At 38.3% G+C, this 25,495-nt stretch overlaps 1 protein-coding gene across 2 annotated transcripts in view; it reads left to right on the top strand.

Annotated features, from left to right (window-relative positions):
- The first annotated feature begins 306 nt into the window (after positions 1-306).
- The window catches only part of Upf1 (Upf1 RNA helicase), a 232,129-nt gene continuing 206,940 nt past the window's right edge, over positions 307-25,495 (top strand). For both annotated transcript variants that reach the window (XR_010858658.2, XM_067138359.2), the window contains exons 1-3: positions 307-623; positions 17,204-17,314; positions 17,464-17,613. Coding sequence is in view for 1 of the 2 variants with exons in the window: in XM_067138359.2 (XP_066994460.1) it covers positions 438-623; positions 17,204-17,314; positions 17,464-17,613 (447 nt within the window). In the remaining variant the exon portion in view is untranslated. The remainder of the gene's footprint in view (positions 624-17,203; positions 17,315-17,463; positions 17,614-25,495) is intronic.

Below are 25,495 nucleotides of genomic sequence, written 5' to 3'. Positions count from 1 at the left end.
TCAATCAATCAATCAATCCTGATCTGCATTTAGGGCAGTCGCCCAGGTGGCAGATTCCCTATCTCTTGTTTTCCTAGCCCTTTCCTAAATGAATTCAAAGAAATTGGAAATTTATTGAACATTTATATTTCACATCGCCGAAAATATCGAAATATAATTTGACAATGAATCTCAATGGTATATTCTAAATACATTGTTGAATGATACTTGTTACTCGTATTTACCCTTTGTATTCATGTGCGCCACGAATAGTTTATGATAAGACATGCTGACGTAACACAAATGATATTCTTTGAACAAGAGAATTCGAGAACATGGCTGTCGCATACGTGAAATAAGGAAGCCATTTGTTGAATCTTGTCGCTATTTCGTAGTGGTTTCGTTAACTTCGTAGTGCGTGTTATTTGTTCACAGGACTTGAAGACAGCCGTATCGAAATGAGTGTTGATGCTTATGGTCCGAGCTCTCAATCGCTCACGTTTCTGGATACAGAAGAAACAGATTTAATCGGTGCTGATACCCAGGGATCTGAGTATGATTTCCGAGATTTTACTATACCATCTCAAAGCCAAACTCAACCTTCCCAGTTGGATGCAGGTCAAAGTCAGCCTTCTTCCATACAGGTAATGTCGTTGGCGAAATGTCTTGGTTATTTGTTTTAGAGTGTATAAACTTAGTGACATAACCTCAATGGGAGTTATGGGCCAAATTGTATCATCCACCAACTTTCCCATAGGATGTTTTGTTGCGGGTTGTTCCTGACCGTGACGCCGTTATAATTTTATGTTGCTACCCTCGGTTGGTTTGTAGACTACGTTGTAGAGCATTTTAATAGCACTGTTTTAGTTCGCTTATCATTACTCTTTATTGTACAACGTCCTTAGCTAAGTATTGAGGAACATACTTTTGTGACGAAGAGCATTGTTTTGGATAGTTCCTATGGAAGTGGGCTTTTGGAAATATGAAGATGATCGAGTAGCGGCAGCCTAGTATTTATTTGTGGTATAACAGCGGTTTTGTCCTCTAAATACATAGCAGGATGAAAATCAGAAACGTGTATATTCAGTAGTGCATTGTATTGTTGGACACAAGGCCTTATTGTCGAAATTTTGGAAACAATCCACAATAAATCTATATATATTCATATCTTCCATAAAACTGTCATGCTCTTTTCGTAGTCTTTGATTGGACAACTAGTTGTCCCTCTTTGGATTCGTAAAATGTCAAGGCCTAGGCCTACACCGGACGTCAACATCACCACATCAGCTAATAATGAAAATCATACCTCTAATTGAGAAGGTCGTAATGTTATAGGCCTACATTACTTTTCCTTAAAATGCTCGTAATGCATAAGTATTGTGTATTCCATCAGCCTTTATGCTAGAAAAATCGTAGGATCCCAGCTGAGTTTGGCATTTCAACTTGTCAGGTTCTTTGCTTTAATCTTTCCATATTTAAAAAAAGTTTGTTGGATCCAGTCTTGGTGTAGTGTTGTCATTTAATGGAGTTAGAGTAGCCCATGTAGCTAGATTTATCATTTAGCTGAACATGATGTGCTGTTAATATTACTAGCACATTAGAGAAGCTTATTTTATTTTAATTAAAAAAAAAAAATTAGTAGAATGGCTGGAAATCTGCATAGATATTCTTTCATTGTACGTTCCAGTTTTTTGGAGGGTAAACATCTCGGTAGGTGCCACTGAAGCATACATCCCACACTACTCAACAGGTGCAGCTGTGACTAGAACTACAAGAATAATGGCGCACTGCATTGCGAGATATCAATCAGCTGATTTGTCATAGAATCTCCAATTGGTATTTAGTTGCTTTTTGTAATAAAACTTTGTTTTTCACTTCTAACAAAATTCACATATTCGTCGAACTGACAACATGCATTTGTAGCTATTATCTGCACTGGAATGATATTGTCATAAAATTCAAATATGCGAAGGCACGTAATAGCTGAAAAAATCCATCTGATATCATAACACAAAGAAAACTCATTTCACAAAGGCATTATAACGAAATCATAACATTCTACGTTACATAGCCTATTAGATGCAAGTATTGAAATGACAAACTATATTATGTGTAGGCTTATTTATTATTAGAAAGAGGCACTCAAATGGGCATTAGGATTTACAATATTCACTTATCGACATGATTCTCTTGTTGCAAGTCGTGATGTGATACCTGTCACACTGTTTGCCACATAAAATGCATTCACAATTAAGTATTTATTTATTTTCCACCTAGTCGATACAATGATTGCTTAAGGCAATTTTTAATGGTCAAAAGTGGTACATGTTTCGTATATTATCAACATCTTCAGCCACATAACACTGTTTAGATGAAAAATATATAAAATTGACAAAGTAATGCTTTAGAGGAAGTGACCTTAAAATTAACATAAGATTGACAGTGTTATGTGGCTGAAGATGTTGATAATATACGAAACATGTACCACTTTTGACCATTAAAAATTGCCTTAAGCAATCATTGTATCGACTAGGTGGAAAATAAATAAATACTTAATTGTGAATCTATTGAAGTGCGATACGGACCATGAAGCTGATTTTATGTAAACATAAAATGCATGTACAATTGTCATCTGGATTATGAAGAGACTTCACAGTGCATATCTTGTGGTGAAAACCTTGAATGGAGAGACGTGTTGTGATGTGTCTTCGATCTTGATTTTCTTAGGTCCAGTTTCTCACCAACATGGCATCTGAGGTATAAAAGTCGGGGTGGATTTCCTTTCTTTTCTTTCCTTCTGCGTAGTTCATTGTAAGCTCCCGTAGATGGCAGATGGAGTCTCATTCTGAGGTCCTGAATGTAAAATGTTTCTTTGGCTAATTCATATACTAGATGTGATGGAGCCGATTTTCCAACTCATGAAGTACATTTAAGAAAGCGTGCTTTTACTTTCTCTATTGGAGATCTGAGTTTGAGATGATCCCAAATTAATTCCTTCTTTTCTAAAGGTCACTCGGATCGTCTTCTGAAGATTGATCGTGAGCTGATTTTCATTAACCCACTTTTCTAACTCTAATAAGGTGGCTTGTAAGCTGTCTTTGTTCGATGACCATAGTACCATGTTATCTGCGTAGAGGATAACTGTCATGTCGGGTGAAGATTTTACTATATTCGTAATGCCGGCGGTGGTAATGTTGAACAGTGAAGGTCTCATCGGGTCACTCTGCAGTACTCCATTCGTTTGTCTGATCGGATCCGAAGTGTCGACTCCATCTTCAATCTTCACCATGAAGATGTTATTTAGCAAATTAATAAGGGGATGAGCTTCGCTGATAATGTTTTTTGATCTTTGTTAGGAGAATTTCTTGGTTTACTGAGTCAAAAGCATTCGTGAAATCCACGAAAATTGCATAGTACCTACTTTCCTTTGGGTAATCTTGATGCTTCTTTTACATCCTGTAACAGACATTTTACGGTGTGAAGTGTGCTTCTTCCGGGCATAAATCCAAATTGGCATTCTGGGATTATTACAGAATCTTGTCATTTCTTTGTAAGGATCTTCATAAATATTTTGAGGATGTTGTTTTCCAATGCAATGCCTCTATAAGAATTGGGATAATTTGTCTGTCCTTTACCCTTGTATAGGATTTTCACTGAAGATATACTCCATTCCTCAGGTATGGTTCCAGATCTTAGGCAGGCATTGAATCTGTTCATCCAGAAAGCCAGTAACATTTCTTGAGTTTCTTTGAGATGTTCTGTATGAATACCATCTGGGCCGGGAGCTTTCTTGATTTTCGACTGATTCATAGTTACTGACTTCATCAAGTGTAACCTAGATTATATTTCCATCTGATGTGTTGATTGCAGGGAACGTCTGGGTTTTATTTTCCAGATTCGAAACGCCTTTGAAGTGTTCTTCCCATTTATCCATAGGGATTTCTTGAGTCCTTGAAACTAATTTTTTTTGGAAGGACTATAAATGGATCATGTTTTGCCGCCGTAGCTAGTTTCTTTGCTTCAGCTTCCAAATATTTAATCTCTTGGAATGTGGGAGTTGTTTGTACTCTCTTCTGCCTTGTGCATAGAGATGAAGATAATTGTCTGAGCCAACAGTACGGGCATTGTGTAGCTGTTCTGGGGTTTTCTTTCGTTTGAGATAACGCTCTTCGTCGAACCAAGGTTGAGCTATTTGTTTTGTTTGCTAGTGAGGCCTTGTGTAGTTGGTCAGTTACAATTTCTAGTGCTTCATCTATATGCCCTTCAGTTGCAAGCTGTTCTGCCTTGAGAATTTCTTCATCAAGAGTTCTTGTATCTATTCTTCTGGAATACTTTATCTTGTTATTGCTCGATGTTGAGGTTTGTTGTGGGCAATGGAGAATAATATCTGTTGCGATCGGTATGTTTTCTTTTTGCAAGTAATCAGCTTCATTTTCCGTATCAAATTCTAATCACAGAGACTTACAGTAATTGAAAACCTTTTTGATACTTTTTATTTGCTTTTTAGCAAATTATTAGTTGTAAACAGTACACTTTTCGTTCTCACTCGAGAACATCTTCAGCTGTTAAGCTTAGGTGAATTGCTATGTATCTGAATACATTGTTTTCAGGTACATTGTTCCTCTTAAAGACTATTTGAATATAAATTAAATTAAAATGTTAAAACCATGTGGGGGTTAATGGGTTGATGAAATGAGACAGGATGAATACATAGTTAGCCTGCTTAAAAACTATATCTATTCCTTGGAATAGTTGTTAAAAGTTTCAACTCTGTTACACTAAAAATCTGTTTGTCTTCCAGTTAAAAGTTTTTTTTAAAAAATGATTGGCTTCTTGACACTGTTCTAATTATTGTTGAATGTTCATTTCTTTCACTCCTTCCAGGTAGGCTGTTATTTATTTTGAGCTTGCTTAATGTGCCCTAAATTGAGTCTAATGCGGAACTTTGAATCTGATTGCCGGTCACTTTTTGAGAAGGGAGCTTCGTCTCAATTTCTTACTGTTGTTAGACTCCAATTCTACCGTGACCCTGGAGGGGGAACATTTGAAGTTGCTTTACGTCTAGTATAATACCATCTGGGCCGGGAGCTTTCTTGATTTTCAACTGATTCATAGTTACTCTGACTTCATCAAGTGTAACGTGGATTATATTTCCATCTGATGTCGTGTTGATTGCAGGGAACGTCTGGGTTTTATTTTCCCGATTCAAAACACCTTTGAAGTGTTCACCTGTGGTCCACAGTCCTTGATTTTTTATGACTTTTCTATCCCCTTTATAGAAAACGAGATCAATAGTGCTTGATCCATTGTAGGCAATGTACTATCTGCGCACTTTTTAGCGATAGATTTCTCTCCGGGGTGAGGAGTAAGGAGGGAGCTTTCGCGGTTCTGGTAGTACTGCCAACTGAATGGAAATGAAATCTGAATTGAATCTATAATATGATCGATTGATATGAATTTTCTAAAACTTTATTATCTTACGCCAACAACTGTGTCACACACACAGTATATAATACTATATAACATTTCTCGATGCGAAACTTGTTCCTAGCATGAATTCTATAGTTTGGCTTTGCTGTGTAAACAACAACAGTACTAGTACGTAAAGTGTATGCCAGATGTCACACGGCGATGCATACTCGATTCATAGTTTGTGTTCAAAGGTTGCCAATACGAAACTCGAAGATTGCCGAGGTTGACCTATTCAGCACTAGGGTGTAAATCTATCGCTAAAAAGTGCGCAGAAAGTAGGTCTTCTCTCTTATTAGATTATAGCCTTCTTCTGTTAACGTTTTGAGCACAAGATCGGATTTTCGAAGTGGCTTATGCAGGCTTATGTGTGGAATAATGGCAGTAAATAATCACAGATATTAGCCTTCGTTTAAACATGGTCAGTTCTAAAATAAATATTAAAAAAAAGGAAATTAAATTCAGAGACCTATTGAATGTAAATAGGCTATTGAAATAATGACCATACTAAGCAACATATATTCATGAAAGCACAATGCCTTTCAGCTAATAGAATTCATTTTCCCCACCACTTGGACCGTCTTTTTTTAAATCTAAGGGGCCCCCTGTGGGTGGGGGACACAGACGAAGAATACACCCACGGTTTACCCTGCCTGTTGTAAGAGGCGACTAAAGGGGCAATCAAGGGATGATCGAATTAGAACCATGAGACTACCAGTAATTAGTTCCACCACGTGGGGAACACCATGGGTCGCCTTTACTTGCACATACTACCACTATGTTAGGTACACAATACGTTTGTGATTAATAGCGACAGTGTGTGAATCAGGGTGGGTTTTACAGTACCTGTGTTTAGTACCACTATATGAGCGACACCATGGGTCTGCCTTGCGTATGACTAGTACCTACTATGTGAGGAACACCACGGGATAGTACGAGTCCCTGTGATTAGTACACCTATGTGAGGAACACCGTAGGTTTGTGGTGCCTGTAAATGGTGCCGCAATGTGAGAAACACCGTAGGTCTGCGTGTTACATGTGTGCATTACCTGTGAGTAGTACCATAAATGGACTACCATGAGTCTACGTTACTTTTGATTAGTACCGCAACATGCCAGATACCATGATTCTACTTTCCTAGCGATAAGTACAATTATGAGGGGCCGATGACCTGGATTTTGGACCCCTTTAGCCTACAAGCATCATCGATTCAGTATTGTTGTAGAAGCAGTCCCTTGGTCAGTACTATTGTTTAATGCTAGTTTCTGGGAATATGGGCATTTTGGGTTGGATCCACTGATTGTTTTAAATTCATATCCATTCATTCTTCATCACGTTTTGAATTCTGGTCAATGGACGATTTTGGGCTTCTAAATTGCTATTACATTTCGTACCATTTAGGGGCCAATGACCTAGATGTTAGGTTCCTTTCAACAACAAGCATCATGATCATGTTAATACAAAGGGATGGGTTTGATCCCCTTGGAAGTCATCTTCCATTCTAATAGGTGCACTGTTTCTGTCCTCACTGTTGTCGCATGATGAGCTTGAACTCTCAAGATGAGTGATTATGTTGTCCACTGCAGTGTCAGTTCTTCGCATTCCTGAACTTTTGAAATTTCACCAGGTACGTCCCGTAGGGCTTTCTGCCAGTCCTGGGGCATCACCTCACTTATTCCCTTTCTGCGTGTGCCACGCTGAATGAACTATTGTTGCTGTGGCATCATTTTATGCCTGTGCCCAAACCAAGGCTATAGGATGGCAATGGCAGTGGTAAGGTAGAAGTCTAATTACTTCATGACCATGCTCCCTTGTCAGTTCATCAATGTAATATGCTGAACTTCTAGGCTTGATATTGTTAATACTCAAAAGAAGCCCTTCAGTTAGGCTTTGGTCTAACTTCCATGTTATGTCTCATGAGCCACTTGATCATTTCATCTCACCTATCAGACATTTTATGGTGCATTTTCTACGACCATAACATTGCCAGATTTAGAGCCGATTGCAGAAACTATGTTTAGACAGTGTCTAAGTATGGCTGCCACATTGCAGAGAAGTTACTTATCACTTAGACACTGTCTGAAACTGATGTTCAACCGGCCATGTTTAAATACTGTCGAGAACACTGTTCAACCTCGAATGTGAGGAGTGAATCACAATCAGAGGTTGTGTACCACGAAACATGTAATTTGTATTATCACGTATAGACGATCCTGGGAAGAAAGGTTAGCAAGTTAGTCCGACGGCCTCTCTGTGAGTCGTCCGCTGCAGAATCGCAGGAATTCATTTGAAATGTACAGGGAGGTACAGCTTAAAATAAGATTTTTCTATTCAAGAGACTCGTTTCGTGAGACTGATAAAGGGACAGTCCGGTAACTGTCAACTTGACTACAATCCTCGGCAACCGATATATTTTATTATATATGGGATAATTTCCATGGAATTATAGGTCACTTCGACTAGGCTGCATACATGTCAGGATTACTTGTCTCATTCGTCAGAGGGCTGTCATATATATCAACCGGGAGGGAATCACTGCTAAGTAAGCACACATATACTCCGTACGACTTTACTTCTAAATTGATGTTTCACTAAATAAATGAGCAGAATTGATTTTCACTACATTGGTCTGTATTGACTTATATTCAAATCTGTATATAACAATTTCCCGCCTTGTCAGTACTTTACATATTTTATTATATTTAATTACCGTACATGTTTCGAGAGCCAACTACTCCCTTCTTCAGCGGTGCCAAACATTAATTAATCTTTGGACTTGGTGCATTGGTACAAATAGAACAATTATATATAAATCTTGAAATTGTTACAATATTTCTGTGTTTCACCTTTCACTTACTATGTCATTTGTTACAGTCTTTAAACTAGAATTTTCAAATCATAAATAATAAAATCTATTTAATTAATCACTATATGTTAATTTTACGTCCTTATTTGCATTTAAAAAGAAATAAAATGTTTCTTTGTGTCTAAATTTAACATTTACTTTGCCATTTAGTAGAATCCTTTAAAATAAAATAGTTTCAATTCGTAAAATAATAACATCTATGAAGTTAGTCACTATCTTAAAATCATTAAATAATAAATAGCCAATTTGTAAAATAATAACACCTATAAAGTTAGTCACTATCTTAAAATCATAAAATAATAAATAGCCAATTCGTAAAATAATAAATAACACCTATAAAGTTAGTCACTCTCTTAAAATATTTTCTGCTCCTTTCTTTTTCTTCTTTCCTCAAGTCGGCTATAATTCCGAGACCTCACGAATTAGAAATTTCCTCCTCTTAATCCCGTCCAGTTCTTCATTTCATCAATTTATCCACAAATTAAAGTGATGTATCATTGGTCTGAACCAAACAATATGTCCTTGCTGTCAATGATCTTACGGGGCGAGCTGCTACTATGCTGCCGGTTACGTGATGACGATTCTAACTACTTTATAACCGTCAAATTCTTCAGTTCGACTGGTTACCAAATTTAACCATGAACGAAATAGTATTGCACTAGTCTGAATAAACAAACATGTTTATTTTCGTCATGACAGCAGAGATTTGGCAACCAGTCGAACTGAAGAATTTGACGGTTATAAAGTAGCTAGAATTGTCATCACGTAACCGGCAGCATAGTAGCAGCTTGCCCCGTAAGATCATTGACAGCAAGGAGGACATATTGTTTGGTTCAGACCAATGATACATCACTTTAATTTGTTGATAAATTGATGAAATGAAGAATTGGACGGGATTAAGAGGAGGCAATTTCTAATTCATGTGAGGTCTCGGAATTATAGCCGACTTGAGGAAAGAAGAAAAAGAAGAGAGCAGAAAATATTTTAAGAGAGTGACTAACTTTATAAGTGTTATTTATTATTTTACGAATTGGCTGTTTATTATTTATTTTACGGTTAGATAGTGACTAACTTTATAGATGTTATTTATTATTTTTCGAATTGAAACTATTTTATTTTAAAGGATTCTACTAAATGGCAAAGTAAATGTTAAATTTAGACACAAAGAAACATTTTATTTCTTTTTAAATGCAAACAAGGACGTAAAATTAACATATAAGGATTAATTTAATAGATTTTATTATTTATGATTTGAAAATTCTAGTTTAAAGTCTGTAACAAATGACATAGTAAGTAAGTGAAAGGTGAAACACAGAGAAATATTGTAACAATTTCAAGATTTATATATAATTGTTCTATTTGTACCATTGCACCAAGTCCAAAGATTAATTAATGTTTGGCACCGCTGAAGAAGAGAGTAGTTGGCTCTCGAAACATGTACAGTAATTAAATATAATAAAATATGTAAAGTATTGACAAGGCGGGAAATTGTTATATAGAGATTTAAATAAGTGAACATTGCCTTACCTCTATTGCCAGCGCGCTGCTGCCGCGAGAACAGCTGATGCAATATGACCACGGTAAACAGAACTTCTTAAAATGTAATACTGCACTCATAAAAGCTAATGAATCGGGATTGGAAACAAATTCACAAAAACTACACTCACAACACCAGACATTAAAGAGAGTACCTAGTCTAGCCATAAATGGTTACAACTTAAAAAGTGAAAAATGCAAATATTATGAGAAGTAGGCGTATTTTATTTGTTCTTACAGGCATTCTTTACACAAATCACTGATCACTTTTTGAAATGGTCACCTTTGGCACTGATACAGGCTCTGAGTCTTTGTGGCCACTCGTCTTTGGCGGAACGGAGGACATCCAGGGGGAAATCCGCCACTGCTGACAATAAGGAACGCTTTAAACTTTCAATGGTGGGGTGTCTCTTCTTGCAGACGATGCCTTCAAGTACTGACCACAGTCGATAGTCCAAAGGGTTCAGGTCCGGACTGCTACTGGGCCAATCTTCAGTTGATATGAAGTTGGGGACATGATGCTCAAGCCGCCCTTGAGTTGACCTAGCCTTATGGGCTGGAGCAGAATCCTGCTGGAAAGTCCAGGGTTGGTTTTGAAACAATGTGCCACTTAAGTTCTTCACAATAGGCTCCAAAAACGGTGTTTTCGTACACTCTGGCGCTGGTTTTAATACCCTTTTCGCAGAAATGCAGCTGGGTGGTGCTTCCAATCAGAATTCCTCTTCATCTGCGAGTTCGTAAGTTACTGAACAGTCCAATACGGGAGGCACAGAATTTTCTGCAGAGATGGTAGATAGCCCCAGTTGGAGCAGCCATTGTTTTTCTTTTTCGTTCTTTTTCCTTTGTTGCCTCTTATCGTTCGCTATTCGCCTACGGTTTTCTTTGAAAAGTAATGTGCTGTGATGAACTAAAAATCTCCAGGATGAATGGTTGAGGGCTAAGGTCTTCCATTTGTTGACATCAATGTGACACATCTCTGTTAGCCTTAATTACATCCTTAAATTGCTTCCTTTGACCTCCCAAACAATGTTTACCCACTGTTAACTCTAGAGTAAAACACTTGTTTCGCAATACGATTGTTGGGCATGCGTATTACGTGCCCTGTCCATCGTAGCTGACATCTTAAAACCATGGCTTCTATACGGGTGTTCTGTGCCTCTTCAAGTACGCCAACATTTGTGCGTCTCTCTTGCCAGGTTATACGCAAAATTCTCCTTAAACATCACTGGTGATATTGTTCCAACTTTTTAATATGCCACCTGTAGCATGTCCAGGATTCAGATCCATATAGTAAAGTGGGAACCACAACTGAATTGTATACGAGGATCTTTGTTGCAACATTGACGATTGTCAAATACTCGGGATCGTAGTTTGGCAAAGGATGCTCCAGCATGGTTGATTCTAAATTGGATTTCCCAATCTATATTTACGCTTGATGAGAGGATGCTGCCAAGGTCTGACTCTTGATGATACCATATGAAGTTTGCGAGACCTTAGGAGTCTTCCATTTTTAAGCTGACTCTTCCCTTTCTGTTCTTCGAAGAATCAGCCTTTATCCTCTCTTGTGACCAGATAGAACAGGGTGGTTATCTAATTGTAATTCTTCATTTGTGGGAGGAGGTATGCGGTCTTTTGTGACCAGTCAGGTTTATTTGGTTGTAGTTTACACATTTTATGACATACTGAGTGCATCCACTATGTACTTCACTGTATCCATGATATACATTTGCTCACAATCATGTCTTCAGTATTATGTGAAGGTGCTAACCACTTAGAACAAGAAGTCATTTATCTCTTTCACAAACTGTGGAAGAGGAAATTTTTATGTGATGAAAATAATAGTGAAGATCAATTAGAAGTAGCATTATCTATGGCCAAGGTATATAATTACCCTTCAGCCAGAAGCAGTTGACCGTGCTGTGCATGACGGTTCTCTTCTTTCCAGTCCCTTACTTTACTTTATCGCAGGATTACAAACTGTTGACTAAGACTCAAAAGTTGTGTACTATTGGCCTGTGCATGTCTTGGATAGTGGGAAAACCCATTGGTCTAACACATCAGGGGTGCATAGTATAACTTGGAGCCTCTTAAAGAGTGACCTAAAGCAAAGGAGATTTTATTGCTGAGTAGTTGGTAAATAAATCTCTGAATTTTGGGAGCGACACAACATTTAATTTCGGCCAATGGCAGTGGCTCTTCACCTGGATATATTGAAAATATTGCACGGTTTCTGATAATTTGTCGAAAAAGTAAATATATATTGCTGTGGTAGGTTGGTGGGTCCCTGGTCCTGGGAATGAACACACATCTCTCTCTCTCTCTCTCTCTCTCTCTCTCTCTCTCTCTCGCTCTCATATGCCTCAACAGTGCTATGTTTATAAATGTAATTATGATGGGAAAGGTACGTCTATGCTCTTTTCACTAGTTTACCGATTGTGAAAAATTGCCTACTAGATTCAAGTTAAGCAGGGTAAGTAGCTGAGGTTTTAAGCATACAGAGTGGTTCTAAGTATTTAGATGTGAATAATGATGAATTTTCTCTCCTAAAACAAAAGTTGATACAAACTCAGGAATGTCTGGGATTGTTGAAAAAACTGCCGAAAGCTGTATTTAAATGGAGAAATTAAAGAAATAAAGCCAGCTTACCCATTAGTGTCTTATCAAAGAAAGCTGTGTCCAACACAAGCCTGGATTTTCAAGAAGTGGTGTGTGAAGAACGTGACACAGAACTGATATTGACAGTTCCAGACTTCAGCAATGACTATTGAAAAAAGTACTATGTGAACTTGGATTGGAAACATTCTGTAAAGTCTATTACTGCTGTGAGGCTAACCCACCTGCCTTGCCCATTTCTATCCAAGAACAATACAAAATATTGCTTGATATGGTAGCCTTTTTCTCTTTGGCTTGTTTGATGTAGTCCATGTCTCCATATCTGCTACGTAAATTTTTTTCCATTGCCATATTCATGTCTTGGCCTTCACCTTGTAGGTCTACCTTGCATACTTCCCTCCAAAACTGAGCTAGTAATGGATTCTCAAATTATGTCTCATGACTTTTGTTCATATTTCATCTAAATATTCTCTCCTACCAGATTGAGTATTTAATTTACTTTCTTATCTTTCTATCTCATTTTCTGCAGACTTCCATAGCAGTGTGTTCTTTCTTCATTGTTGTGTGTTTAATTTCTAGAAATTGCACTGTACAATTTATTAATCACAGAGTGCTCAAGAAAGGAAGTTTGTACATTTATACATCATTTTTGGTTATTTTTAACACACTTTAAGGATATGATATGGAGCCCTTGGCATCAGTATGAAGAATCTTAAGACACTGATCCAAAATGAATTGAGTTAGTTTTAATGTTTGGGAAACTGTGACTCTGTGGGCTTATGTGATTTCCATAATCTAAAGTATTGTCACCCTGATTTTAAAATTTTATCCTGTCTGACATAAATGGAGTTGCAGTGATCACACTGTAATTTATGCTGATGAGCAATTGAATTAGAGATACCTGGCTAGTTTCAGCACCCACCTTTCACCCTGATGACGGTGGCAATGCTGCCTGACAGGGACCCCAGAAGATACTGGAAGTGTGGGAAGTCATACTGCACAGCCACCCGCTATGCACGGATATTGTTCAGAGCAGGGTCAACGGCACTCCATGTCTCTCGACAGCATGCTAGGTGTGCTCAATACGAATGAGGTTGTGTGATCTTAGGAACCAGGCAATACCCTCATGTCCATGGCGAGTTCATCAAACCAATCAACCTCAACTCGGGAGAAACTGGACTGTGTATTGTCTTACTGTACGTACGGATGTCCTGCAGTGTGCTGGAGGTGGACAAATGGATAGACATGATCTGATAGCAGGTTCTTATATTCTTTGTCAGTTAGGGTCATTGAGATATGTACCAGGGATCCCATTTCATCCCACGTGAACAGTTTCCATATAATGATTCAACCACATCCGGCATGAACTGTACCCTGCTGACAAGAGAATTCATTGCCTTCAGTCTTGGAGAGATGCTCATGTCCTGCCATCGGCGTGTACAAACTGGTACCAAGTCTCATTTGTCCAGGCAATCTTTCTCTGTGCTTTGAGAATTCAGCGGCGGTTTTCCTGTGCCATAGTCATTCATTCTTTCTTTTGATCTCTCTCTCTTTCTCATGTTGTGCATGGATATCAACAAAACCTCAGGAAATGCCCTCTGATTGTGCTGAAGATAAATCTTAAAAGGTCATGACAGAATCTTAAAAACTCTGCTTCAGTAGAATATCATTTAATGACAGAATTCCTTTGGACAATGAGTTAGTTGCCTGTTTTTGAGAATATCAATACTGATATGTTGAAAATTGCACAAAATGTGAAGTGCAAGTGATTGTTCTGCTGTGAATCCTCTAATTGCTGTCACAGATGAAGTTAAAGTGAACGTAAGAGACAAAAGAAGAAATAAAGATGAGGTACTGAAAATTTGGTATTTCTATACTGTATGAACATAGTTATTGTGTTCCATAAATTTTGTTATCTTATTGGAAATTAAGCATATATGTCATAAAATGAAGTACAAGTTCAACATGTCAATTATGGTACTCAAATATTGAAGTTTGGTTTCAGTGCCTCCTTCTGTTTATGCCATAAAATATTATGGAACATACGATGGCACTGTAATAAGGATTGTTGTTGCAGCATCACTGCTCCATGTGATCAAGTTTGTGAAGTACTTCGGGGATATTTTCTTACACACGTCTTAATGGATACTGCTGAAGGAAAGTGCATACTGCCAAATGTATTGTGGATCCTTATGGTGGTTCATTTTCATTAGATCTTGAAGGTTTCTCTAATATACTACACCTGGCCACTTTATTAGACTCAACATAAAAATCTTCATTTTTCTAACAAAATGTTTTATTAACAGACTTTTAATGGAATATTACACGTTCGCTAATGGATAGCATTACAGTATGTTTAAGTTACGATGCCATACGCCGTTTTAAGACTGCAATTCTAATATTTAGTCAGTCCACCCTTAGCTTTTATGACTGCTTGCACCCTGCGAGGCATACTTGCAATGCAAGACGAAGCTGCTGCTGACAACTTTTCATTATGGTTCCAATGAAATATGATCTTTTCAAGTAATTGAAGCTTGGTAGTGATACACTCTTTACCAATTTAACGTTTCAGACATTACCGCACATTCTCAATCGGGTTCAAATCGGGTGAATTACCAGGCCAATCCAAAAGAGGAATTTCTTTCTCTTTCAGAAAAGCTTTAATAGATTTTGCTGTGTGGCATGAAGCCCCATCTTGCATGAAAATCTTGTTTTCACCTTCACTAAACCAGTCCTTCAATTGCGGGATCAGTCTCTTTTCAAGTATTTGTCTGTACTGATCCTGACGCATTATATCCTCCACAATCTGAAGACGTCCCATTCCCTTTCCACTTATCACTGACCAAATCATGACCTTGGTAGGATGTTTTACTGTTTGCTGGACGCAATTCTTCTCATACTTTTCACTAGGCAATATTCTCACAAACCGGGATTTCTCGCTTGACACCTCAAAAGTTGATTCATCACTGAAGCAAACCTATAAATTAAGATGATGTGTATGTAATTTAAAGTTGTAAATACTCATTGGAATTTTCCTGGCTAAAACATCATTTGTTAAGGAATTTATGTAAGGAACTTACCCTTTTCCAGTCTTCTGCTGTGAAATGTTGGTGTTTTCTTGCCCACTGTATCTTCCGTTTCATCATTCGCTCAGTAAGTTTGGCTTTCTTAGCTGGTCGACGACATCGGTACCCCAAGCTGCAATACGTCGACGCACTGTTCTCTCAGAAACCTTGATACCACTGTTGTTCATTTCTTGGGTTATACTAGCATAAGATGCCCTTCTGTTTCCTTTCACAATTTTGACGAGCAAACGTTCTGCTCTTGGAGTCAGAATTTTCTTCCTACCACATTTCCCTCTTTTGTTCTTCGGGTAATCTCTCCCAGTTTTATTTGTATTGCTTATACGATGCACAGAAGTCTGCGATATTCCTGAATGGGCAGCAATTTCTCGTTGTGTCTGATTTCCATGCTGCAAAAGTCCCTTCACAAACTCAATTTTGCGAGGAGAAAGGTACTGAGACTTCCCCATAACTGTTATCAAGAAATTGTTTGATTTCCCAAGTAACAAATTTAAAACTACTGCTACCTCATAAAGTTCCTGTTATCAACACAGATTGAGCGTAAATATCTAAAATACAGCATGACAAACTGTTAAAGTTAATTATCAGTAAACCAAACGCACATCTGGCACAAAAACCGCGGGAATTATTATCTCATATGTTTATGGCAAGGTAGGTACTAAGTTAATAAAGTAAAAAAGGCGGGAATTTGTAAAGATAATAAGTTCCAAAACTCACATTATCAAGAATACCATGTCATACAATGCAAGTATCATCAATGGGTTTGCTGTCACATAAATCCAAGAATTAGGGTGTCAAGTGAAAAGAATTGCTAAAAAGGTCCTTGAGTCTAATAATGTGGCCAGGTACTGTAGGTACATACACTTTACTATTTGAGCCATAAAAATAGCCTGTGTTGTGAGCTACCTATTGAAGATAGACAAATGGTGTCGCAGACTTTTCTGTAAGTTACAGTTACAAATGCTACCCACATACTTCTGATGTATCTAAAGTAGGTAGTTTATTGGCAAATTCACTTTTAAGGGTCCCAGACTTTGACTTGCTCCGCTTTTTAAATCCCAACTCCCTTGATAATCCAGAATGATTTATAGCCCCTTTGCATATGTCTTCATTGGAGCATTTGAATCGGTCCATATATATTGAAGTCTTTGGAGTATTAGCTAGAGATTTGCCTTTCAGCTTCCTCTTCTGCTCTTGGAACTTTTTCATGCTTTCAGACCTGACTGCCTTTTGTAAGTTTTGGTGTATTGTTTTCCTTCAGAATTAACTCTCGTGTCTCTGTTCCTCAGAATCCCCTTTTCTTCTCTGCCTTCAATGTGTTGTACCTAACTCTTTTAAATAATCTTGGACCGCTTTGACAACTTGTTTTTGGTTTTATTTTTATATATAGCCTGTAATCATTTGGATGAAGTATTCTTTCTAATGATGAAAGTTAGTGGAGTAGCTTAACCTAGTGAAACTTGTTTGATAATGTCTAAAGGCAGGATTGATTTGTTGTATTGCGATCTGCTAAACACGGATGTGTTTGATGATATGCATTTGAAGAGAAGTGAACAATTTATGTAAATACTGTGCAGAATTAATTCTGTCTTACTTTGTGGAGAGCTCTCGCCTTTACAGCACTTTATTTTTAACAATTGACCTTTCTTGTTGGTAGGTGAACGGAGACATTCTGGAGAATGGTTTAGACAATGATATAACTGCTACAACCAAAGCGTTAGGGGAGTTGCAGTTTGAAGAGGATGAAGATGAAGCATATTATAATAAGGCAAGATATGTTTTCCTTATTTTCATTACTTCACTTTTTTCTGTTGAAACATAGGCTTGTATAAGGGAAGTTATGTTAAGTTTTCATTACTTAATTCACTTTTTTCTGTTGAGGATTCAGTTTCAATGTTTTTGTTTTTTGTTTTGCAGGACTTACCTGAATATGCTTGCAAGTATTGTGGTATTCATGATCCAAGTTGTGTTGTCATGTGCAATGCATGTAAGAAATGGTTCTGCAATGGTCGTGGCAATACATCAGGATCACACATAATTAACCATTTGGTCAGAGCAAAGCACAAGGTAATTTACATACAATATTAACATTAGCTTGAGAATAGACTTTGACTTACATTTTAAGAATGGGGGATGGTGACAACGTGTGACCCATTGCACTGAAAGGAACCCAAAGTCGGCAATGAAAATTTTACAGCAGAGCTAACCAAAAGTGTCCGTGGTGTAAAAATTGCATTTCTATGTTTTGACTTCTTGTGCTACGTAGGTTTCTTCTTAACAAACTTACTCAGCAGTTTGAGTCTTCACTCAGTGTCATAAAAAATTAGTGAAAGCAATTGCGTTTTTCTCAAAATGCAGTTTTCTTGATAGCAAGTCATTAATATTTTCTGTAGTATTGCACCTAGAAGCATGAAATAAAAAAAAAATGCTCAGTATCTTTTACCAATTTTAGAACCACTATCTCAAAAATAAATCAGACTTCAGGTCCCTTTCCACGCAACGCGTCATATAAGTTCATTTCTTAAGCCTTGTTTAATTTAACAAATTTTATTTAGACCAGGCGTGATCAACCATCTGCAACATTACATATTTTTACTTTTCGCAAGGTAATTTCCTTTTGGTGCAATATTTCTTTATGGCAAACTTCACTTTTTTGCTAGGGGCTTTACGTCGCACCGACAGAGATAGGTCTTATGGCGACGATGGGATAGGAAAGGCCTAGGAGTTGGAAGGAAGCGGCCGTGGCCTTAATTAAGGTACAGCCCCAGCATTTGCCTGGTGTGAAAATGGGAAACCACGGAAAACCACTTTCAGGGCTGCCGATAGTGGGATTCGAACCTACTATCTCCCGGATGCAAGCTCACAGCCGCGCGCCTCTACACGCACGGCCAACTCGCCCGGTAACTTCACCTTTTAGGAGGCAGTTAGACCTGTGAGGATTTAGGCTAAGTCTTGTTCATTCAATTGCTTTGTACATCTTCAGGGTTAATTACCTACATATCCATGGTCCATTTTTAATGTTCATAATGTGCTGCCCTATATGCCCTCTTTAATGTATTAGACCATGTTTTCTCTTTTTATGACCTCATAGGATCACTTTAGTCAGTCCATCGTTCAGGTCTCTTTGAAGGGATTGTTCGGGCTTTGCGGTCCTCCCAGTGCTTCTTCAGACGCTCCAGCCTTCATGCCCTTGCCTTGGCTGAAAATATACGCGTTGTTGGTTTGTTTCGTGTAAGGGTAAAGAGGACTCCAGGCTGTGGAAATGAAATTCCTGTGGTGAATGCTGCAGGAAACGAGACAAGAAGATCCGGAATAAAAAGGTCCGCGAAGATATCTGAGTAAAACCACTCATTGAACTTCTAGCAACATCAAGATTGAGATGGTTTGGTCACTTGAAGAGGATGAATCTGAAGAGGGTAGCATGAAAATGGTTTGACAAAAATCTGGAGGGATAGCGATCTAGGGGCAGACCAGGGATGCGATGGATCTCTCAAATAAAAGAAGATAATTTTGTGTGGCTATTTCTAGCCGGGCGCAGCCCTTGTGAGGCAGACCCTCCAATGAGGGTGGACTGCATCTGCCATGTGTAGGTAGCTGTGTGTTATTGTGATAGAGGTTAGTGTTTTGTGTGGTGTTTGAGTTGCAGGGATGTTGGGTACAGCACAAACACCCAGCCCCCAGGCCATTGGAATTAACCAATGAACGTTATAATCCCCAACCCGGCCGGGAATCAAACCTGGGACCCTCTGGACCAAAGGCCAGCACGCTAACCATTCAGCCACGGAGCTAGACCCAAATAAAAGATTATCTGCAAGGAGGAGGAGTGGAATTGTGTTAAGTTGAAGAAGTGTACTTGCATAGACATAAGTGGAGAGCCCTCTTGCACTGCACCCAGGAAAGTGGAGATGGTTAAATTATGATGATTATATGTGGTGATATTGTTTTAAGAGGTAAATCAGCGAGATCATTATCCCGCCGTGTGTATCGTGGATCGTATCTTGCATTGGACCGGACTCAAACCAGCAATCAAACACTCTCGGCTCTCTGTTACAAAGGTAGCCGGCTGGGAGAACATCCTCTTTGGGAGCACCTAGCACGAGCAGAAAACAGGTGTCCTAAGCGCACTGCCGCGACTGGCCCGTTACATTGGACGAACAGTATATACTTATGATACAAGAGACATGCAAGCTTTCAAACATCGGACAACTCCTCCCACAATTGAGAAGTGTGGTAGGAAATGTGCTATCATGTGACCACTATAAGGGTGTGCCGTTGGCAACTTTTGTGTGAACTAAGTTTGTTGTTTATTTGTGGTGTTTTTATATTTGTCGTGTGCGGTTACTGTGCTGTATGCTCACGTGAACGACCAGTTCAAAATATTGTAACAAACTCGTACCAGCTCAATTAAAGGAGTCATTCAAATGAACTAGTTCATGAACGACCAACTCTAGAACTAACACATCAACATATCTCTAATTTGGTGAAATGTATGTTTGTACCTAAATGTGAAACCTAAATTTGGTGAAGATAGAATCAAAACTGAAGAAGTTCCAAATTCAGGCATAACTCCCCTTAATATTTTTTGCAGGAATGAATGTGGATTTATTTACAGAAAGAGTGAATTCAGGAATAAGTACAAAATTATTGGATTATATGAATTTAGTTAAAATACTGGAAATGATATTAGAAAAAAAGAATGAGAAGGATTTAAGGAGAGTTACAAGAGGAACAATATGGCTTCAGGAGTGGAAGATCTACATTGGACCCAATCTTTAGAATGGGATAGCTGATGGAAAAGAACTGGGAATATGGAAAGGATCTGATCATGATTTCAATAGATATAGAAAAGGTATATGATAGTGTCCCCAAAGAGAAGGTTTGGGAAATCATGGTTAAAAAGAGATTTGGAAGAGAAATGTTAGAAATGGTGCAAGCAATGAACAACTTTGTTAGCAGGGAACTGACCGCAGTTGGAAAGAATGGTTTAGGAGAAAGACTGGGGAGTGTGCTGTCACCTCTTTTGTTTATTATGGTCCTGGACGAAATTGCAAAGGAAGCATATGGAGATAGAGATGAAGATACTGCTATTTGTAGATGATTGTGATCTGGGAAAAGAAGTGCAACAACTACAGTAGAAGTCCATTATAGCGAGAATTCATAATGTCGAAAAATTTACTCGCTATAGCGGATTGTCGTTATATCTGATTTTGTATAAAAGTCGGAAAATCCCCCATGCATATAAAAATCGGTATGAAACGGCAATCATTTTCTTCAAAACTTGCGTTTCTGCAGATGATATCCACACGAGGGCTTACTTGTTTATTTTTCGAAATCTGATACTACGTTAGTGTATGTTTAATGACATTACTCGGGTTTAAGGACCATTAACTTAAAATTGGCATCATAATACCGAAGATAACCTGTTGAAAATTTGCCGGATTTACCTATTCCATATGTGTCTACATTACGACGATCGATCAAGAAATTATTCTTGCTGTCTATAAAACTGTTACTTTTAGTGTCAGATATAACCGGCTACCGCTACACGCATGTCTCGCTTGCCGGGTTCAGCCAAATTCATCGGCTAGTGAGGTATAGGCCTAATCGCGGACGTTGAAAGCCATTCCGCCCTTGCATTTTTTGTTCGTATACCTCACTATTTCATCTTCGACTTCTGTAAAGCGTCCTTGTTGCGGACCACTGAATGCATTTTTTTGTACTGTACGCATTTTTTTAGCACTTTGTCTTCACGCTAACGCCAAATATTGGCTTTAGTTAGGCCTATGCCGTATTTTCTTGCGGCTGCACAATTATTCTACATTTCCAAGTGTTTACTGTAATAACCATTAACTTAAAATTGGCATCATAACATCGACTAGAACCCGTTGAAAATTTGCTGGCAATACCTTTTCCACGTATCTTTACAATACGACTATCCATCGCGAAAATATTCCTGCTGTCTATAAGACTTAATTTTACTAAGCGTCAAGTACAATAGACGCGTTATAACTCTGCCACTGAGTAACCATGGCCTTTCTAAGAATTCGAAGGCTCGCATGTTCTGATGTCATTCTGCAGATTTGAGAAACGTTTCTGTAGAGGCTAATAGAACGCCATACTCTCTTTACTATTTCCTGATATCCAGTGACGTTACACACAGGCACTGTACAACAGGTTGTCGCGGCTAGCGATGTAGGCTATAGTAAAGAGGCGGTCGTTTGTCAACGAGTTTTGTGCGCATGTGAAAAGAAGTAGCATGGTTACCTCGGTAGTTGCCAGTGGTATCCATTGACTTACTGTTAGGCCGCGAATGCAAGGCAACCCTTCAGTTTTCGCATGAGATTCTAAGGAAAAAAAAGTCTTGGATACGAAGAAATACGGTACCAGTCCAGAGGTTTCTGTGTCACACTTCAGTTCTCTTCAAACGGCGTCACCTAACCTAACTGTGTGTGTATCATGAAAACATATTTCAAACGCATGTAGAAAAATAACCTCCTCGCGAAAAATTTACATTTAAATAGCCTTTCAGAAATTTAACTAGACGCGAGAAGATGTGAAATATCCTCTGAAATCGGTTATGTACTCTGCCATATCTTGATGTGTATCACATTCTTATTTAATTTTCGTATATACCGGTAACATTAAAATTAAGATATCGTTTAATTCAGTATTTTTAACAAGTTAACAACTGCTATCGGCCACGTTATTTATGCATTTATTACGAAACGTGTTATCCTCTTTCATTTCGAATTTTCTTTAGAGAACAGCAGTCGACGGGTATTACTAATCAACTCCAACATCGCCTTTGAATGTCGACGAGAGAGAGCTCGCAAACGCACAAAGTGAGAAAACTATACCGTACGGTACCGAAGAAGATCGATCGCGTTTTGTTGCAAACGTTTCAGTTTTCTTATTCAAACAGTCACCTATCCTAACTTAACCATACTATACGTATACTAGTTAACAACCGTTTACGCATTTATTACGAAAATATGGTTCTCTTTCATTTCGAATTTTCTTTACGAACAGTAGTCGACGGGTATTACTAATTGACTCTGACATCGCCTACGAATGTCGACGAGAGAACTCGCAGTGCACATAGCAAGGAAAGGATGCCGAAAGTAATCGATCGCTTGCAATATCAACGCTGGGATGCATAAATATCGGTAATGGGAAAAATCGCGCGCGCTTAATCGCTCGTAATTACGGATGCGTCAGTGATAGGGCTCTCACTGTAACCGAAGGACGATACACAGTTTAATATAGGAATTTTGAAGGGACCGAAAAAAATCGTTGTTATATCGGAGTTCTTGTTATATGCTGTACTCGCTATAGCGGACTTCTACTGTAGATATACTGAACGAAAAAAATGAGAATATGGCATGAAAATCAGTAGGCTACAGATAAAAGCAAGACTATGGTGATGTCAAGAGGGAAAAGGCAAGGAAAGGGCACTGTTGAAATTGGAAGTCAGAGCCTGGAAATAGTGCACAGCTTTAAAGACATAAGAAGTGAATTAATGCAAAATGTTAGGGTGGACATGGAGATTAGCGGGAGGGTACAGCCGGACAATGCGTTCTACCAAAGTGTAAGAAAACTTGTTTGGAGCAAAGAAGTACCCAGGAAAAGATACTGTACTATGTACCCATACTGACTTATACAGCTGAGACTTGGATTTGACTAGCAGGCAAGAGAGTAGAATTCAAGCCAGTGAGATGAAATTCCTAAGTATGATAGGAAAGACAAGAAAAGACAGAGTGAGAAATGAAGATGTTAGGAAGGAAGTTGGGAAAGTGAAGCTAAATGAGAGAATTCAAAAGAATAAACTAAGGTGGTTTGGAATGTAAAGAGAATGTAAAGGAGAATAGAATTCCAATACAGATGCTGGAGACAAAGTGCGAGGGCAAGAGAGCAAGAGGAAGACCTAGAACAAGGTGGATTGAATTGCTGATAAGCAGCACAAGACAAAATTTAGACTGGGACAAGATTGTGGAAGAGGAATGGTGGAAACAAAGAGGAAGATGAAGTGCCATGAAAACCCTAACCCGGCAGGAGCTGGATAAGGAGAAATGATGAATTTAGCGTTGTAATAAACAGAAACATGGGACTGTCTGCTTTTAATGACTTAACGCCACTGTCATTCCCAAGGGGTAAATATTTCTTCTGATATTATTTCACAATACTTTCGGTTCTCTGCCAGTATCCACTTTTGTTTTGTTTTTTTCTCTTTTTTTTTCTCTTCATATTCCTTCCATAGGAAATGCAAAAAACATGAGGATCGCTATAACATTATGAATTATGGCGGTTCTTGACATGACAGTATCGTTTAGCACAATGAGGATGTTCTATGTTGCTTGTGTATGTAAATTACGTGTTACAGTATACTATTATACAAATAAATGTTTCCATCAGTCGACACCACAGTTGTGCATTAGTTCAACCAGCATGGGCTGTACACTACCTTACTGTTTTGCCACCTTTAGTGCTAGTAGTCACTTGCACATTCCCCATACTTCTCCTGAAATTAATTTATGATAGTTCAGAGTATTAAGTAGAATAGTTCATGGTTTAGTGTAACTATTTTCTGTTACATCTGGCCTATATAAATCATTTAAAAGTAGAACTGTTTCACAAGCAAATGTTTTATTTACAAAACTAGCAATCAAGATCATTGCATGGCAAAATACAACACTCTAGGAAATATATTGGAAAGGAACAAACAAGTGTCGGATGAAGTCAGGGGCTTATGACCTAGATGTTAGGCCCCTTTAAACAAGCATCATAATCATTATCATCATAATCATCATCAAATCATATGTAGATGAATAGCAGGAACAAGAAAAGGAACACAATAGAATGTACGTGAAGGGAGGTCAGTGTGTGAAGAGGGAGCAACAGAAAAAAGACACGGCAAGCATGAAAACAAAAGGACAATCTCTATATCTTCATACACTGCTATCAACAATTAATCTTCCTGCACCTCCCCCCATCAAGATGGCCCCTCAGTGAGTGATGCACGGCATCCTGATGCTGGGAAGTAGAAACGAGCGTGATCGGGGGGCTGAAGAGATGGATATAGAACTGGGATTGATGAGGAAAGATACTATCTTTTTGGTGGTGATTGCAGTATATGGAGATTGTCCTTGTCCTTTTGTGTTTTCTTGTCTCCCCTTTTTGTTGCACCCTCTTCACACACTGACTTGCCTTTATGTTCATCCTATTTTTTGTTCCTTTTTGTCTATCGATCTGAATAAGACTTTAAGAAAAGATGTTCTTAGTTAATTCATTAACTTAAAACAAAAAAAAGAGTACTGTTGGTTGTAGGTTTTAAGAGTATGGAAAAGAGGTATGGATCCCTTTTCTTCCTTTCAATTTCCGCTTTTCTAATTTTAAGGTAGTTTAAATCTCTTACACGTTGGCTGCTGGAGCAGTACATTGTACCACCGAGTGAGTTTCTCGTGAGGCCACAGGGGTTGTGACTTTCATAAATTTTCGAGGTCTTTTCCTGCCGGGTCGGCAGACCGCTGAGCTGTTGATTTCGGTATGCAAGCGTACCGCTATGGCCTCGCAGCAAATCCTGGCGTTTGCATTCGGGATTTGGGAGATAATGGGTGCGAGTCCTACTGTCGAGGAACCTGTTAACGGTGTTCTGTGGTCCCATTTTCACTTCGTGCTAATCAATAGGCCACACTATTCCGTCCAAATCCTTGCACACATACCTATTTCTCTGAACTGATACCTGACACTTAACCTAATAAATTTAGCATAAGCATATTTGCATTTTCTAAATTGACAACCTCATTGACAACATACCAAAATTACCAGTGAGCATTTGGCAAGAAGTAAATAGGAAATAGATTATAGGAATACATGCTCAAGGCAAATATTGATTTATTCATAAAACTTGTGCATAGAAAATAACTCACTTTTTACAGTATCTACAATACTT

This window comes from Anabrus simplex, chromosome 1 (genome assembly GCF_040414725.1).
Source record: "Anabrus simplex isolate iqAnaSimp1 chromosome 1, ASM4041472v1, whole genome shotgun sequence".
NCBI lineage: Eukaryota > Metazoa > Arthropoda > Insecta > Orthoptera > Tettigoniidae > Anabrus > Anabrus simplex.
This window is presented reverse-complemented; position numbering and strand designations above follow the sequence as displayed.